The 18,392-nt window shown below is 39.2% G+C and overlaps 1 protein-coding gene across 1 annotated transcript in view; it reads left to right on the forward strand.

The window, feature by feature from the left end:
• Positions 1-18,392, forward strand: part of si:dkey-112m2.1 (transmembrane protein 132C) — a 179,929-nt gene that overhangs the window by 146,781 nt on the left and 14,756 nt on the right. Inside the window, exons 6-7 of the mRNA XM_037753121.1 lie at positions 5,055-5,198; positions 12,957-13,165. Of these exons, the coding sequence (XP_037609049.1) occupies positions 5,055-5,198; positions 12,957-13,165 (353 nt within the window). The remainder of the gene's footprint in view (positions 1-5,054; positions 5,199-12,956; positions 13,166-18,392) is intronic.

The raw sequence follows: 18,392 nt of genomic DNA on the forward strand, positions 1-18,392 counted from the left end.
AGAAATCTTTTGGATCCATATGTTGTTTGTGTATTTATTAACATTTTATGAAACAAAATATGACTGTTTTTTGTATTTTTTTGTTATTATTTCTGGCACAATTTCAATACTTTTGTCAATATCTATAATTTATTGACTTATATAACCTGTTAGCTTAGATGGGAACAGATTTTAGGGATATAAAGCATTTGAAGATAATCCAAGAAATGACATCACAATAAGTAAAATACCAATGTAGGCACTGGTGGACCCATTTCAGTTGCAAAGGGTTAACTTGAACACATACACCCACAGGTTTGTGTGATATCATCACGACACTTGAAATGCATTAGAAGCCTAATGATTTTTGCATCAACGTACGAAATAGCACTAAATATATTAGCTCTCTTTTTTTTCCATCCTTGCCTCTCCCTGACTTCCAGGAACAGATTTTGTCTCCCTCGTGGCAGGCCAAACAAATTCACAGATGCAGCGAGAAGGATTTGTGATAAACTGTCATTTAAAACATGTGAATATGTGAGAAAGGCTCTGGAACGCCTGCACACATTTTTACCGTGGTAGTTTAAACAGTATTTCCCTGGAAACCTCAGTGAAAACTTGCGATTGGATGTCCATTTTAAAAGAAGCTGAGCCATTGTGGACAGTTGATAACACTGTCCGTGTCAGAGCATGGCTCAGGTTTGTTTGAGTTCTCTCTGAGTTGTGCTTTGAGAGTTTTGTTCTTAATTTATTTCAATTTATGGGCAAAGAAATGTAGAATTTAGACAGTTTTATTAAACATTAGGCTGGATCAGGCTTGGATTTGGCATCTTTCTGTATAGAAAATGAGAGAGCAAAGCACTCCGTACTAAGAATTGCCACCTGATGAAGACAAAAAAAAAGAGACGTTCATTTTCTATTCTTCAAAGAGTATCTATGAGTCGACTATTGGCATTCTGGATGAAAAAACTTCCTAACAGATGTCAGAGAGAGCTATCAGAAAACAGAAAAATGTGATGTGCGCATGAAACAAGGCAGAGAAGACCTCTTATTAATAGGCTTGGGGTTCCTTTATCTACAGTGGAGCTTAAATGATAGATTTTTTGGTGAGGCACCAGTTTTGATGAACAAAGAGCTGTCTGGAGACCAGTTTTCCTTTGCCTTTCAAAAGGGTTAGGCTTCTTATTAGTAGTCTTTTATTGAAACTAAGCTGTGATGAGCAGGATCCTCTGTTCTAGCATATATATCCTCTGTATAACCAAACACACTCCGAGCTCAAGGATTACCAGACGTTGTCTTAATTGATCTCATTATCTTCTTCCTGCTCCTCTATAAAAGGCCTTCATTTCTCAAGTGCATCTTGTGATATCTCTTTAACGTCTTCACATACAGTATTCTTGTTAAAGTTGTTGTTTTTTAAAAACAAGTTACAAGTTATAAGTGCTTTACAAATAATTGAATTCACGGATAAATAACAAATATAAATTGATACAGTAATTATGACATTGACAATAATTACTAAAACACAGTAAAAATAAGTAAAGTAAAACAGAAGAATGACTGATTCAAGAGAAAGCAATTGTGAAAAAGTGTGGTATTAAGAGAGATATGAAAGAAGAAACAGAGCTAGCCGGTAGGGCTGCACAGTTAATCGAATATTAATCATGATTTTGGCTTCCCACAATTAAAATGAACATGATCGACTGTGATGTTGACATTTAAAATGCTCCGCTCATAGAAACCTCTGCTGCATAAACCAAGCGCTTCCTAAACTAACAGAGATGCACCGTCAACCAGCAGCCGATCGAAGCCAGCTGCTTTTCAGCAGTCTCATATGTCAGATTTTTTGCCGGTCACACACATGTGCAACCACCACGTGATGCTTTTTACGTCGGCACACAGCGGAACAATCAGTAACGTCTCATACACACCCAATATGTTGTCGGATGTGGAAGTTCTTCAGCATGAATGAGGAAGACATAAAGCTGCAATTTGTTACTGCAAGTCCAAAATAAGCCGTGGAGGAACAACATTAAAAAACATCCGGAACAACTAACTTAATCAGATAATGTTGTAATTCATCCTCATAATTCTGCTCAGAGTAATCACAGTGACAGTACGGAGCTAAAGAGCTCCATTAACGGAAGTGCCATTGAGTTACTTTATGATGCGTTCAGGTTCTATTAAATAAAAAACTCATTGGGCGAAGTTAAATTCTAATGTTATCATGATGTGTAGCCTTGATAAATGTAGTTTTTGGTGAGAAACTTGAATAAATCCAGCTGTAAAATAGATATGAGAGAGTGAAATATGACCTGTTTCACTTTCTAACACTAGCTCTAAGCAGCTTATAATATATAATTAGAACTACTAATGCCAAGATTTATTTTAATCAAAGCAAATATTTAAATACAATAATTTATTTCCTTATCATTTGAATTGTTTCTTTTTATGCAAATAACCACAATAGATGACAATAACAAAGTAAAAGGATAACATTTAGAGTTTTTGACAGTTGGAATGTGCCACAACATGGAAGTGAAAGCAGCGCTTTGTTGGTTTAAATGTGAAATTGCAATAAAAATATTTTTTTCCCAAAAATAAATGAATAATCGTGATAAATAATTGTGATCTCAATATTGATCAAAATATTCCCGATTATCATTTTGGCCATAATCATGCAACCCTACTTGTCAGCCTGATCTCTTCCGGCAGGTCGTTCCAGAGTTGTGAGTCTACAAATGATCCTAATTCACTGTATTATTTTTACATACAGTATGTTGCAATACATATACTGTCAACATGCAACATTCCTTCTACATGTCTTATCTTAAACTTCATCTCATCTTCTCTCACACCTGCTGACAAATGCTGTTAAATGTACTTTGGTCCAGCTTGAAAACAAAAGGGGGATTCAGCTTTTACTGTTTCAGGTCACATACTATGAAACAGCCTCCAACTTAGCTGAGTCAGTGCTACTTTGAAAAAAACTTCTAAAAGCTTGTGTGTACTTTTCTAATTTGTTGTTCTGCCACTCCTGTTTACGTTTTTTTCTTTTATTTGCTATTATCGTGCACTTAAGAGTGATTCATTCAGGTCATTTGCAATTAACGTACTAAATTTCCCCCCGGTGTGTAATATTCATATTTAATTTTTACTCTAGTCATTAATCTTTTAGTGGTTATATAAAGCACTTTGTTTGAAAAAAGTAAATATTTTACCCGTTTACAGCACAAAAATACAAGTGTGTTACCACTGTTAAATCTCAATCATCATTATAATGTGTCTATTTCAGTTAGAGACATTTAGTACGTCAAGGAATTGACCTCAAGGTTACACAGTTAAATTTAGTGGAAATGAGCTGCACTTGGAGCTCTCAATGAATGTGTAGCAACAAGGATTCTGCTGGGAGAACTAATCTCCCCCTGAAAACATACATGAACATCACATCTTAACACATACAGTAAAGGAGAAGGATGGTGAATGAAGGTATTAGCAGAGTAATGTTATAAAGGCTGCTTGCTACTTCTGAATGAATATGATTGGTCAGCTGGTAGCCAAGCAGCTGACGAACTAATGAAATCTTCTATTTATGCATTAGGAATTATGAACCAGTATTCAAAGAGTATTACTTTGAGACTTATTATCAACATACAGTAAAAATGTTCCTGTCAGTTATATTAGCTTGCTGCAGATATATTGGTATCAATATACTGTATATATGTCCACCAAAAAATAAATTGCAGAACAGACATGCCAGGGATTACGTTTGAGGTTATTTAGAAGATGTGTCTTAATTAGAGACTGTCATCCCCAACTCAGTAATTTCAGCAAATGCCCAAAAACGATGTAAGTGTTAGTAAGCCCTCTAGAAGCCATATTAATTATGACTAATGTCCCGTTGGAGCAAAGGAGGAAGTCTTGGTCACATTATTATTATAGAGCTACAAAGTACGCACAGGGAGGAGATCAGGGGGGATGAATAGCTCAACAAAACCTTTCCTTCCGGCAATCAACATTGGTTTATTGGTTTAACCAAGTGGTTATTATTGTAACCATGACGACGATGATCTCCTAATCTTAACAAAGTAGTCATTTTAACCCAAACCATGATCTTTCGCTCACCCTAACCAAGTCGTGTTTGCTCCTAAACCTACTTTAATGATTGCATTGTAGGGATGTCACGAGAACCAAGATCAGGGCTCGAGACTCACCGCGTCCCGGGGACGATAGAAAATGTCCCTGATAATGCTACATTGTGAGCAAATCCACGTTGAAATCGGCAGTAGGATATCTAGTAACATTAGCTGTTAGCAGCCGCTGGGCAGCGCAGCCCTGCTTGGCTAAATAACGCAGCTAACAGCTAACGTACGGATGTTGCACTGAGTTACATTACGATGCGTTCAAGCTCTATTCAGTAAAATTGGGTAAAATTTAGACTTGAGGGGAATCATCAGGGACTAATAATACATTTCCAAAACCGGTATGCAAACTGTAATAAAGGAGTGTATGTTGAAGTAGATAGGATTTATTGTTTTGTTTTTTACCGTGGTAGCAAATTGGGTATCGAGAATCGTGGAATTTCACTGGTATAGGTATCCACTACTAAACTTCTGGTATCGTGACATCCCTATTGTGTTGACTGATCATAAAACAGAGTTATTTTTCCAACAGGGATTTGTTACGTTTTTTCGGAAGGCACAAACAAGTCCTGCCGAATGGGGGCGTAGGATCAAAAAACGCAGCGACAAACAATGTATTTTATCATTTCATGTGGAGGACTTGTTGCTTCTGTCTACCAGAGAGAACTGACAAGTGATGTGTTTTTTACTGTAAAATGCCCCACTCAGGATTTATCTTGGTCACAATTCTCTACCAACCAAATATCAGGGATCCTGAAATGATGTTATGTGTTTATGTAAAAGAGAACATTGTCCAAAATATAATCCGATTTATTTAAAGTGAGGTCATAAATATTGATATTGATATTGACTTCAGAATGGCTCATGCTCTAGTTTTGAGTCCCAACAGTCAGTGAGTTGTATTGATTTGTGTCTTTCTGTTTTCCCTTGCAGGACACGGAGATCCTCAACACAGCTGTCCTCAATGGGCGAACAGTCGCCGTGCCAGTGAAGGTGGTCACCGTAGGAACCGACGGAGCTGTCTCTGATGTAACCGAGTCAGTGGAGTGCAAGTCAACAGATGAGCAGGTTATCAAGGTCAGTAGTGTGCAATGTGTTTCGAGCGGCTGCTTTTTGTTTTACCTTTTTCCAATTCCTTCTTTATTGTCTCCTGCTTCATGGTCTGCTTTCTAGTGGTATACGTGGGTGGCTGAGCAGAATGAACAAAAGGTAGTTGTGGTGTGGAAGTGGTTTGTGCACATTAGTCTAGGAGGCAGGCGCTGAATTTCCTCCTGCAAACTAGGGCCTGGCTTTTTCCTCTTTCTTTTTTGGCAAATGGTAAGTAAGAAATTGAGAACTTCTCCTCAGGTCACAGATCGATACCTGGGAAATTATAAAAAAAAAAAAGGAAGAAATCAGCAACAAAGATCTGTCTTCATCGAACAGGCTGCTGAGAGAAAGCATTTTCCCCTCAGTTGGGCTTTTAGGTGTATGCACTCACTTATAGCACATGTCTACAGGCTCCGTCCTTTCCACGCTTCCCATTCATTGTCTATGTAAGCAGCCGTACAATGCATTGTGGTAGCGTGGCGGCGCGATTTCGAGAGACGGGGGCGTCACGTCGCCCGCTCCTCATTTGCATAAAGTTGAGGTCTATAGGCTAGTTAATGCGAATCAGGGGCGTCCGGCGCAACTCGCCACCTCTGGAAACTCCCAAGAAACTTTTAAACTAAACGTTATCGATCTAAAATAAAGAGAGATTTAGCAACTGCATGGCTTTTTTCTCGCATCAAATGTTATCACAAACACATTTCAGTGAACTATTTTCGTGATATAAGAGAAGAAGGTTTCCAAAAAAGCCGCCATATAGTTCCGGGTTGAAAGCCGGAAGCAGCAGCCCACAAGGAAAAGTGTTCATCCAATCAGGTGCCTAGTACCTAGTGTCTAGTCGCAGCCCATTAAACATCCAATGCTGGGAAGCGAGGCGATCCCTCATGATAAAAAATGCCCCTGTGGACCATTAATCCCAGTTATGCAGACCTTCCTCAATTGATCCACAAAGACTTACTTTGGATTTTTAATTTGATATTACCGTAAGGTGTCAAAGACTGAAAATATGAGCAGTATTTCTAGGGAGAGGGAGCAGAATGTGCAAAATGTTAGAACAGTAGATGTAAAGACAGAAAAAAAATGAAAAAATAAACTACTCGTCTGCTTGTTTTTCATCTTGTAAGCTGACATCTGTACTTTCTCATCTGATATGAAGGAGCAAAAAATTCAAGAAGACAGCAGCTCGGATTCATACTAGAAAAAATTGCATCACCAATCTCCCGCTGCTCATTTCACTTGCCTCCAGATAATGTTAAAAATAACATTCCTGCATCTCATATACAGTATGTTATGAAAGCATAGCATCAATTAGGTCATTTCCTGCATTAAAAAGATTGCTGTTTGAAAGCTCACTGTATATACAGTATGCACCAACAAGACGGCGCCCAGTTTGCAACTTCATTACTACTTGCCAATAACATGACTTTGACAAACCATAAAAGGTGACAAAATGTTCACCCTGATTGATTTCCCATCTTGAGCAAGTTTCAAATCTCTGTAAGTTGATTTTCATTGGCTTACTGAAAGCTCTGGTAATTAATCTCAAACCTTATTGAATGCTTTGGGAAATGTTACACAAGAGAAACAGGAAAAAATCCAAAGGCGGTATGTAAAGATAGAGCTTTTTTTTTTCAACTTTAGATTTAATATACGCCCTTCCACATGTCCCCATTGTATTATGTGAGAGGAGAAATGAGGAAGTGAGAAGAAATGTTTGTTCTTAATTGTGAGTGTGCGCGGGAGAAAAAGAAGAGCGTGTCTGTGTTATATTGAGGATCTGATTTGTGTTTCTGTGTACCACACATGCATATCAGAGAGAAGAGAAGGAGCAGATCTCTCAGAGGGTTTAATTATCCACTGAAGTAGTACCACACATTGTGACGCTGACCTCGGTAGCATACTCCCCTGCCCACCCGTCTAGTTTTGGAACAGTAAGCGGTACCCCTCCTCTCTCCACCCTATTTTCAAAGGAAACTTAAAATAAAACTTTTTTTTTTTTTAATCAGAAGGCATCTCCATCCTCCCTCACTGTTTCACTGAAACTTTGAAGAATATTAAGTCCTCCTCACAGTATGGACCATGGTGACTCTAAAATTACCAACGCCAACCCCAAGTTATAAAAAGGACCATATTGGTGGTTTTCTTCATTTACCCACTGCTACAAATTGTATCTGTTGTGCATTACCAATGATGCATTTTCAAAGCATACCATACGTTTTTATGTCAACTGCAGAACTGCAACAATTGGTAAATTGATTATTAGTCAATCTACACAATATTAACTTTTGATTAATTGCTTTAAAGGGACAATATGTAAGTTTTTTACACGTATAAACGTGTTTTAATCCTTTTTATTGCCAATGTGTGAAAAGGTTGTAACTTAACCTAAAAAAATGAGACCTTCCGCAACTTTGTAGGTTTCCTCTATCAGCCTGTAGACCGCTTTTAATGTGAAGAATGGGGGACATTTTTTCTGGAAAATTCAACGGATGTGACGTCATGCACCTTTTAATTAGTATTTTTTTTTTATTTATTTTCTTTTTCTTAAAAGCCTCACCAGGGACAATGTCTGCAAATTAGCTATGGCTAGAAGTCCTATATGCGTTGCATTGGTTGCACTTTAATTAAGTGTAACAATGCCTATGTATTGTCCCTGTCAAATAAACTAATAAATAAATAAATACACTTCAGCTCCGCTTCCAGGGCTAACAGTGTGCAACTATAGCTAACATTTGGTTAGCAATGGAGTCCACTCACACCAACAAATGACCAGCCCCCACCACAACTCAGACTCCAACACAAACTCAACGGCTATACATGTAAAATCTTACGTACAGTCCCTTTAAGGCGAGACACCCCAGGCAAAAACATTGTTTTTCATGCACTGGTCAATTTTAAGATTTAAGGCTGTTCTGCTTGCATAACATCTTCTTTCAGACTAGTGGAAAGAAAACATCCAAAATACACATTTAGGTATTTATTTTATTACACTTTGTCTCTTTGCATCTCTAGATTTTTCCTAAATTCACCAAAAGTTAGCATTAGATAATGCTTCATTTGCATAAAAGTTCATAAAACTTGTAATCCAAAAAAATGTCTTAATGTATGTAATCAACAAGTTTCATGGTGATATCTTTTGGTTAACATTTTTTCCCTATTCACCTGGGGTGTCTCCCTTAATTATTCAAGTCATTGTTAAAGCAAAAACAGCAACAATGAACTTGTTCCGGCTTTTCAAATATGAATATATGCTGGTTTTCTCAAGTCTTCTATGATAGTGAATCAAATAACTTTGGGTTTTGGGCTTTTTTTCAGATAAAACAAGCAATTCAGAGATGCTGCCTTAGACTCTGGGAAAACTTGTTTGACCCTATCCCCCTGTTTTCTGACATGTTATACATCATTAATCGAAACATTTTGAAAATAATCAGCAGATTAATCTCTGCCATTTTGGCCAGGTCTCTCTTGTAAAGAGATAATGTTATCATTAGCCGTAACTGAAGTTGATTCTTATAGCACAGTGGCATGAACATAATCGTGTGACATAAAAAGTTGCTTGACACAGCTAATCTATCATACGAAGCCCCCGAAGGGTCACGGTGGGAATGTTTTTTCGGAACTACTCGCATTAAATTTTATGTTCCCTCACAATATTTATCCCTCCTGATCCATAGGAACAGTTAGTGTGTTGGTCCAGCTCAGTTATAATACAGTGCCAGTTTAGGCGAACACTCTGCAGACAGAAATGATAGATGATGTGACACTTTATCACGCATTTATTGCTCATTACTCCTTTCAAATGGCCGAGCTGCAACAGTATACAGCCACTGGCTGTGAGCACTGTTGTTCAGACTATGGCTGTTGCATCTATGGTGCTATATGGATATGGCTACAGTAGCTGTACTGTGGCTAATATACTCTTTACCGCTCCTATTAACTTTAGCCAAGAAAACAATAGGGGCCTACTACAACCCACTAGTAGGTTGTATCATCTATTGACATGGTAGATAATATGGGGTGGAGGTCAGGGATGATGGACGGGACAGGAGGGCAGGGTTCACATTCCGTGTGAATACCACAACGTCTAGTTGTTGTTGTGTTGACAAGTGTTACGTTTCACTTTCACTTTTGAAACATAGTTATTTTAAGCCAAAACATGTTTTTCCCTAAACGTAACTAAATATTTGTGTTGCCTAAACCTAAAAACGTTGTCGTTTTGTTGCCTAAACCTAAAGAAGCCTTTATGTTTGTGTTCAAAACGTAATGTTTCATTCAGTTTTACATGTTAGAACATGTTGCTTTTTTAAGTTTCGCTTTCACTTTTACAACCTAGTAGGCGTAATAGGACCCTACTGATCCACATCTATGGTGCTTATAACGACTGATAAACGCCTATTTAATGGCCTGATAACAGTCAAATCTGGTGACCTGGCAGGCTGTTGCCGTAGCCGTTACTTGACTCCCTGTTGTGGCATTCAAGTAAGCTCTGAGATCACATATTAGCAGTCAAGAGCTATGCTATTGGAAAATCAAACACTCTGAATATGGTTAAGATAAGAATAATTCAGTCATATCCCTCACTGAAGACGCTGCCATTGGGCCACCATCCTTCAACGCACAGACAACAGCAGGTTTTGAAATAGTTCCGTTTGCAAATGCAGAACAATCCCTAATATAAGTCACAGCCAACCAGACAGAAAGCCCATTTTGTTATGGATTTACCTGAAATGCCCCCCCCCCCACCCCCTCTATAGACAGGATGTCAATGCCAGTCGCCTACTCTAGCCATTATCATAAGGCATACAGTGCTCTACAGTAACAAGTGAGGCCAGGAATTAGCATGACTCAGTGGGCTCTTTCTGCTTTTGACTGGCTTCCAAGTCTTGCTTTGTGACTGGGCATAACAAATAGAATAGTTTCTCCTAAAATAGCAAGTCGGAAAGAATAAAACAGTGGGGGGATGTAATTTGTTTGTCAAAAATTGTTTATCAAATTTAAAAACCTTGAAAGCAAGAGATTACAATATATCCTCCACCAGGTTTTTATTTCTAAAAAGCAGATTGATTTTAATATAAAGTGAGACAAATAGTAAGATGAAGCTCAACAAACACAATCAAAACAGCAAAGTGTTTTGATATTCTGTTTTAACACGAGATGTACTAGATGTTTTGTCCTTTTATCACGGTGATGTAGAGCCCTGAAGTGTATTCAATAAACCTCACTCTAGGATATTATTTATAGTTTTAGGAAGTCTTTATAGTTACAATGTCGGAAATCACACATGCTTGCTGCTCCAGGGAAGAATCAAAGAAAATATCACTTACGCTCAGTGCTCTGAATTTCATTTAAGAAAATTATTTTCTTAGGTAAGTGCAGTGTGTTAAATGCTCCGCTCTCTCAGGACCCGGACATTTTTAGTCAGTTATCATTTCCCTCATAAACCCATCCATGTATGCTCCACTCTGAATCGGATCCTGTGGTGTCTTCGTCTGTGTTTGTGCGTGTCACTGTGGATAAATTCTCCGCCTGCATGTTTAGCAACACGATGGATTGTTTCCATGGAGAAGTGACATTGATTTGTGCGTGGTTTCATGACACATTCGTGGTGATACATTTTTCATGCGGCGCAGAAGATGTCACCTCCGAGAGATCTCATTTAAATCTTTATGGTTATCATCTTCGATACCCTTCATAAAGGAAAGATGAAGATGGATCTGGAAATGTAAAAACAAAGTGGGACAAAACTAGAGATTTGAAAGGTGGAGAGATGGGTTGACATGAACTGATTTCAACATCGGTGGGGAAAAAGAGACAGAGAAGGAGAGGGAAAGGGAGAAAATGAGCACAGCAAAATGGAACAAAAACAGGTGATGCTTAAGAAACTCAATGAGGAGTGAAGTGGATTTTTGCAGCTCACTCTCCGGATGGTTGCCTTTAGAAACCCTGCACATTAGCTCATGGCATGTATGTGTGTGTTCCTGTGACTTCAATATGCACACACCTCCCAAATAGACTCATTTACATACAGTGTATAATCCATTATCATCAACTCGCATCAACTGTTCAGCACCAACGAGGGCAGACGGCTCTAATTCTTCAAATGAGGAGGCAATCTGTTTTTTTTATATTAAATGTTTAACAGTTTACATGTACACCTAGCATACTGTAGTGTAAAATACTTTTGAAGACACACAAGTGCAGTGCTCCTCCGTCCGCTGACTCTTCATATACGGTAACAAGTGAAACCATAGTTTGAGTTTCCTTAAAGGCACTACACTCTAGATTTAAAGGGGACCTATTATAATTTGTGCTTTTTCCCTTTAGTGTGTTATATAGTTTGTTTTGCATATACAATGTCTGCAAAGTTACAAAGTCCATGCCAAAAGGAGTTACTCTCCCCCGCAGAAACACTGCTTCTGAACTGCCTGAAACGCCTTGATTGAAGTCCTGCCTTTTCTTCAGTAACGTGGTGATGTCACCAAGTAACACATTAAGAAAGCAATGTTTAAGTACAGTCTGATCCAGCCACTTCCGCACAGTGAGGCATGCAGTTTATTAATTAAATACTGGTATCGGATCGGTACTATACTGGCCGATCCCCAAAGCCAAGTTTTCGCTATCAGTATCGGGACTGAAAAATCGGCTCGGTGCATCCCTAATTATGAACCCCAATTTGATTTATGAAACTGATAATTTGAACAAAACTACAGGTGAAATCTTAAACCTTTCCTCTTTGATTCCTGACGAAGAATGGTCCTTCCTGAAGCACGACCTGTCTTCATTTCCGCCAGAGTGAGCATGTAGGAGTTACAGTAATACTTTAGTAGGATGAGGGTGCGAGTGAAAGAGTGGGAGAGGAAACGAAAGGGAGGAGGAGGAGGAGGAAGAGGAGGAGGAGGAGGAGGAGGAGAGAACTGACAGATACCGAGCTGTCAGTTTTGTTCCCCAGAGATCGGGGGCTGGTCTGACATCATTTGAGAGTAAAGGCTGCCAAGTTGTATGCAAAAGACGTGGAGACAGATGACAGTCTTCTTGTGAGTGGTTCGTTACAAAGAAGCGATTGTCAGTACTGAGGACATGCGCTGAAATTACTAGTTGTGCCAATCAAGCACATGATGGTATTTGAGATTGGAATACAAGTGATTTCAAACCAAACATATGATGACAGATTGTTACTGATTTTGTCCTCAAAGGGGAAAACAAATGCTTCCTTTGGAGATTCTGGTGCTTTGTAGATAATGACATACAGTTCCAATATTCATGCTATATTATCAGCATCTGAGAATCCTCGGTAATGGATTGGAGCTCCAATCATAATTGAATTGGTGTTTTGTTCTCTGGTTGGATAAAGCAGGTTTTTCTCTGCTCCATCTGTTAAGTTGGACCAAAGTCACATTACTTGCACACATATTATCCTGCGCGCATTAAAGATGCATCTGCGCACATTCAAACAAACACACACAGAAGGAACTCTGCAGAACCTGACAGTTGATGTTTCATTGAAGCAATGCCAAGTCTTTCCACCCGGCAGCATCTCAGAAGAGCTTGTTGACTGAAAAACATCAACTTTGACAGAAAGAACAGAAGCAGGGCGGCCCAAATGACAAAATGTCACAACTACATCCATGATACATTACATTTATAGGACTTATTATTAGAATTTGAATACTTTTATCATCTTTCATTATCTCTTTGAGTCTGTCTCTCATCCTGCAACTTCTCTTCTGTTTCCCTTTTCTTCTCCAGGTGTCAGACCGATGTGACTACGTGTACGTCAACGGGAAGGAGACGAGAGGAAAGAGCAGGGTGATGCTCAACTTTACCTACAGCTTTCTGAGCGCCCAGCTGGAGATGAGCGTGTGGATGCCCCGCCTGCCGTTGCTCATCGATGTGGCCGACCCCGAGCTCAGCCAGATAAAGGGCTGGAGGGTCCCCGTTAGTACGGCCAACAGGAGGTAAGAACTGGTTGTCTATTGCACCTATAGGGCTGTGTATTGGCGAGAATGTGACGATGCGTACCATGATACAGGGGTTACGATTCAATATATCGCGATATATTGTGATACTGTAAGCAAGGCAATGCATTTTTTAACTCTTATATTAGGAAAACTGTCATATAAAGAACACACCACGATATGCATAATAGGCTTGTTGTGGTAGTCTGTGTTACCGGTGTTACACACTGTTCGGGCACACACCAATTACATTGCCAACCACCCCACCGGTGTTTTTTTTGTTTTTTTAAAGAAATAAAACCCATTTAGTTCATTGTTGCGTATCAGCGCTGTTCTATCAATACATAGTCAGATTTCACACACACAGGACAAGAGAGGGTTGGGATGATAAAAAAAATGATGGCAGAGGATTTGGTGTCAAAGCGAAAAGCAAATACATGGCAATATTTCAGATTTAAATCCAATGCTATAAGGGAACCATAACGTTAAAGAGGCAATCGGTGTGCGGAGGACAGACTGGAGAGGCCAGACACACAGCCTTCCAACGTTGGAGATATTGGCCATCATCTTTTCTTGTACAATGTCCGGTGTAATCTGTAACACCGATGTTGTCACAAGTTTATTAACCGGTGGGAACATTTCCTCACCGTGACATCCCATATGCATAAGATCTGAGTACAAAAATAAAGTGTACTTTTAATGCAATCGAAACAGCATTTATCACTGTCCCTGTCATATCCAACATTATAGCGCTACTTCGAGAGGGTGCATATCTTTGCAAATGAAATAAAGCGTTGACTGAGTTCATCTTTGCTTGTCAAATAAACATTTTTTTTTGAGAATCAACACAGTATCACAAAGCGTAATATACGCCACTAACTGCACCTGTTGCATGTTTTACAATTATTGTTAAATTTATGCCTATTTTGAATTGAACTGCAGCACTACATCAGAAACTATGAGGCCAGCACAACATCCTTGATCCTTGCTTCTTAATCGAACATTAAACTCTTGAGCGAGCTAAATGCAAAATAGATTTTTTGTCTTTAGTCCAGTGAGTACCCATGCATCACAGCACAAGTTTGGCCATACAGGACACATCGAAACTTCTTTATTTAGGTCATTAACCTGAGAGGATTCTTAACAATCCCCGCATGAGAATCTGAATCACATTCTTCACTTGGTAAAATAAATGGAGGCTGCAATAAATTGGCTTGGTAATGTTGGCGCAGACATATGAGGCATAAAATGCAGGTGCAGCTGCAGAGGTGGTATATAATGAGTGTCTAATAATTCATTGGACTGGTCTCCCCGAAAGGTACTTATGCTGAATAAGAAATGAGTAATAATTTGGAGCATTACGGAGCGTGGCCAAAAATTCCTGAGGCTGAAAAGTGACACGGTGCGTGTTGATCTGTGCGGCGCACATCGTGAGTCGTGCAAGGCGCCTGTAATAAAAATATTTAAATTAGTGATTTTTTTCTTCAAATATGAATTCGGCTGATTAAGATCGAAATAACCCGCCTCAAATTAAAATAGCGATCACTGAGGCACACTGACTAATTTGCATGTAATAACAGCTATAATTATTATTCATTGTGATCATACAGTAACTATGGAGAAGACACGTAGCAACATACGCGTGTTTGTAATGTAAAGAGGAGATCAGTTGTTCCATGTGCCCCAGTGTTTAGCCCCTTCATTAAAGCGAATATATTACATGCATGTGCAATTCATGCTGTGAAATGAATGCAGTAATTACATGACGTAGCCGTTGACATGTAGGTCGTCTTTATTGTTGGTGCTTTATTCAAATGAGCGACAACATTGATCGCAATAAATGGAAACATTGTTGGCATTGACATTTTAGCTGGTGTGAATGTGCACAATCAGTACAATACAGCAGGGATTCTCAAAGTCAAAGTGGGGTCTGTGGCAGTCTGCCAGGGGGTCCGCGAAATAAATTGCTGTAAATTATAAAATTGTGCTCCATCATTAAAAAGTGCATATCTACAGATGGGGACAATTTGCGCCAATAAAAACAAGCATATTTTGGATTTAGCTAATTACATAATAAGGCACTGCATGACCTCGCCCCCAGTTACATTTGTAATCTCCTCATTCCATATTCTACCTCTCGACCACTCCTATCCTCAAATCTCGGCCTTTTATCTAATTATTCTTTGGTTTCTGTCATTGTTCGTTATTTTATTTGTGTGTGAAGCACTTTGTAATGGTGTGTTTTAAAAGGTGCTATATAAATAAAGCTTTACTTACTTACTTACTTAAGTCAGCTTGGTAAATTGAAATATTTGGATTTATTAGGACTACGTGTATGCAGTCTTGCTACTCTTTGTTTCCTGAAAGCTTTTAAGATCAATTACATGAAATGTAGGCTATAAATGCTGACAAGTTGATATAAGTGGTAATAACATTTAATAACATTGCAAACTCCCCCACTGTGGGACTCATAAAGGATCATATTATTTTACCTTAACACGATTCAAATTGAAATGTTTTTCTGTTTATCACTATGAAACAGTATTTATGTTGAAAAGTTTTAGAATACAAATAGTTCCAAATGGCATCTGCAGTGAAATGCTGATAAGACAGAGATATTGATCATAGAGGTCTTGGTTCTCTGTCCCATTCAATAACTCAGCATCGCAGAAATCTTGGTGTCATTTTTTTATCAAAACCTCAGCTTTAGACAAGCATGTTAAATCATCGGTTCAATCCTGCTTTCATCATCTCAGAAATATTTCAAGATTAGACCATTTCTTTCTCCAAAAAAAAAAATTGGAAAACGTTATCCACGCCTTCATAACTAGTAGATTACTGTAATTCCCTGCTCGCTGGCATCCGCAAAAAAAATGTCCCTCTCCCGCTTACAGCTCATCCAAAACTCTGCAGCTAAGATTTCGACCCGGACTAGGAAACACATCTCACCAATCCTAGCTTCCTGTTGCTTTTAAAGAAATTGATTTTAAAACATTACTGATTACTTACAAAGCCCTGAAAGGCCTCGCCCTAACTTATTTAGCAGATCTATTATTGCCCTGCATCTCTTCCCGCACTCGGAGATCATCGGATGTGTCGTTTCTTGCGGTTCCGAGGCCCAGATTCAAACACAAAAGTGATAGAGCGTTTGCAGTCAGGGCACCTATAGACTATGGAATAACCTGCCTGAGGAGATCGTAGCTGCAAACTCTGTCACGTCTTGCAAATCACTTTTAAAAACTCACTTTTTTTAAGAATTGCTTGTGATTTTTTTTATGTTTTGTGACATTTTAGTTGTTTTACACAAGCATTTTGTAAAATGTGTGTTGAAAGGTGCTATATAAATTAAGATTATTGTAATTAGTAGTAGTAGTAGTAGTAGTAGTAGTAGTATATTAGAGTACAAATGGTAGTAAGCATATACTTAATAAAAAAGGTCTCCCCTGTAAGGGGTCCCTGGCCCCAAAAAGTTTGAGAACCCCTCCAATACAGTACATTCAGTTTTGAGTAGGCTAAGCCCCAATTAGCACTAACAGTGAATCCTAATAAAGTTTATATGCATGAAACATTTATACAGAAAACATCTTTTTAATGAGCATTCCTGCCACAAAGTCACTGCCGTCAGTGTCATTTCCTATTGGCCTAAACCCCACAGGGTGGCACTCTAACACAAATACCCCCTGCTATCCACGCCTGATCCCATCAGTCATGTCTGTCAAGCGCATCACTGCCTGAAGAACACATGATATGTGACGTTTATGTGCATATTTTGTAATGTAGAAAGAGAACAAAAAAACAAAAACAAAGACAAAATAAAGATTTTTTTTGGGCATACGTGTATCAATGTGTGCGTGCTCCAACTCATTCCCATTCCCGTAAGCGTGCGAGCCAGCTCATTACACCTTGGCTGACCTGTCACTCACTGCTACAAACATGACCTGACCTCGTGTTTCTGTTGCCAGCCACAAATGTCACCTTGGTTTAGACTGCCGTCTCCTCACTGATGTGGAATAAGGGAAAGGGGGTGGTGGGGGGGGGGCATGGTGAAGGGAGGTTAGGAACTAAGCCAAGCCATTGGGCCACAGCATGTTAACCTGTCAGCCCATTTTCTGCCTGACCGGCCATGCCTCATTAAACCTAATGGAAACTGTCACTGTCACTCCCCACTCCCCCCCCCGGCCACCTGACCGTTAGAGAGAGAGAGAGAGCTGGAAAGTGTGAGAGAATAAAGGTGAGAGTGAGAGAAAAGCAGAGTAAGAGAGTTGAAAAATAGATTACAGTAAAGTCAAGTTAGAAATTGATGTATAAAATATAGAGTGAGAGTCGCAGGCATGCAGTGTGAGAGAGAGACACGACGATGGCAACACACAGGACAACAAAATAGGCCTATATGGTGATAAAGAGTGACGGAAGATGAAGGATGCGGATGGATAAGAATGATGTATAATAGCTATAGGAATATTTCTCTTCATCATCGACACAGTCGACTCCTTGGCGCGGATCTGTGTCTCAAGGCCACATTTCACCCGTCACTTCAGCTCCCACAGCTCAGCATTGAGACCAAAAAATACAACAAGTTGCTGTTTCAATATGACGTATTATAGTAGTTGAGGGAGCAGTTTGTGTCTACAAGCAGTTTTAATGTATGTTTGGAACCCACAACCTTTGGGAGGTACAGTAAATTCCAGTTAATCATGACGTAAGACAACCGGCTGAGAAAATACAATCTAGGAGAGCAGAAGAGAATCGAATGGACCCTTAATGCAGCCAAGGAGGATATGAGATGTTTGTATTTCAGGCATGTATTGACTTTGTGATTTTATAAGAGCAGTAAAACTTGTAATAAACATGGAGGTGCCATATAACTTTCACCTGACTTTGAGACTCTATTTTATCTGTTTAACCCTCTGAGATCCTGTCTTTAAGACAACCCTGCATGTCTCCCACAAAATTACGTTCCCGTACAATTAAACTGCATAACCAGAATACGTTTTGAGGGAAACGCAATAAATGACTATGTTTCACATGGGACAGACCAACACCTGTCTCCTGGGGGAAAGTCCGGTGTTCGTTGAACCCAATGACCCCCTCCCCTTCCGCTCACCAGTCGTGGACTTTCTTGCTTGTTAACGTATTTTCAGTCACGGTCACCTTATATACTACGTCACCAGCTCTGTGCGTTGCTCGTTGTACTACGGCACCCGCTGTGACCATCCGCAGACTTACA

The sequence above is a fragment of the Sebastes umbrosus genome, chromosome 19 (genome assembly GCF_015220745.1).
Source record: "Sebastes umbrosus isolate fSebUmb1 chromosome 19, fSebUmb1.pri, whole genome shotgun sequence".
In the NCBI taxonomy this organism is placed as follows: Eukaryota; Metazoa; Chordata; class Actinopteri; order Perciformes; family Sebastidae; genus Sebastes; species Sebastes umbrosus.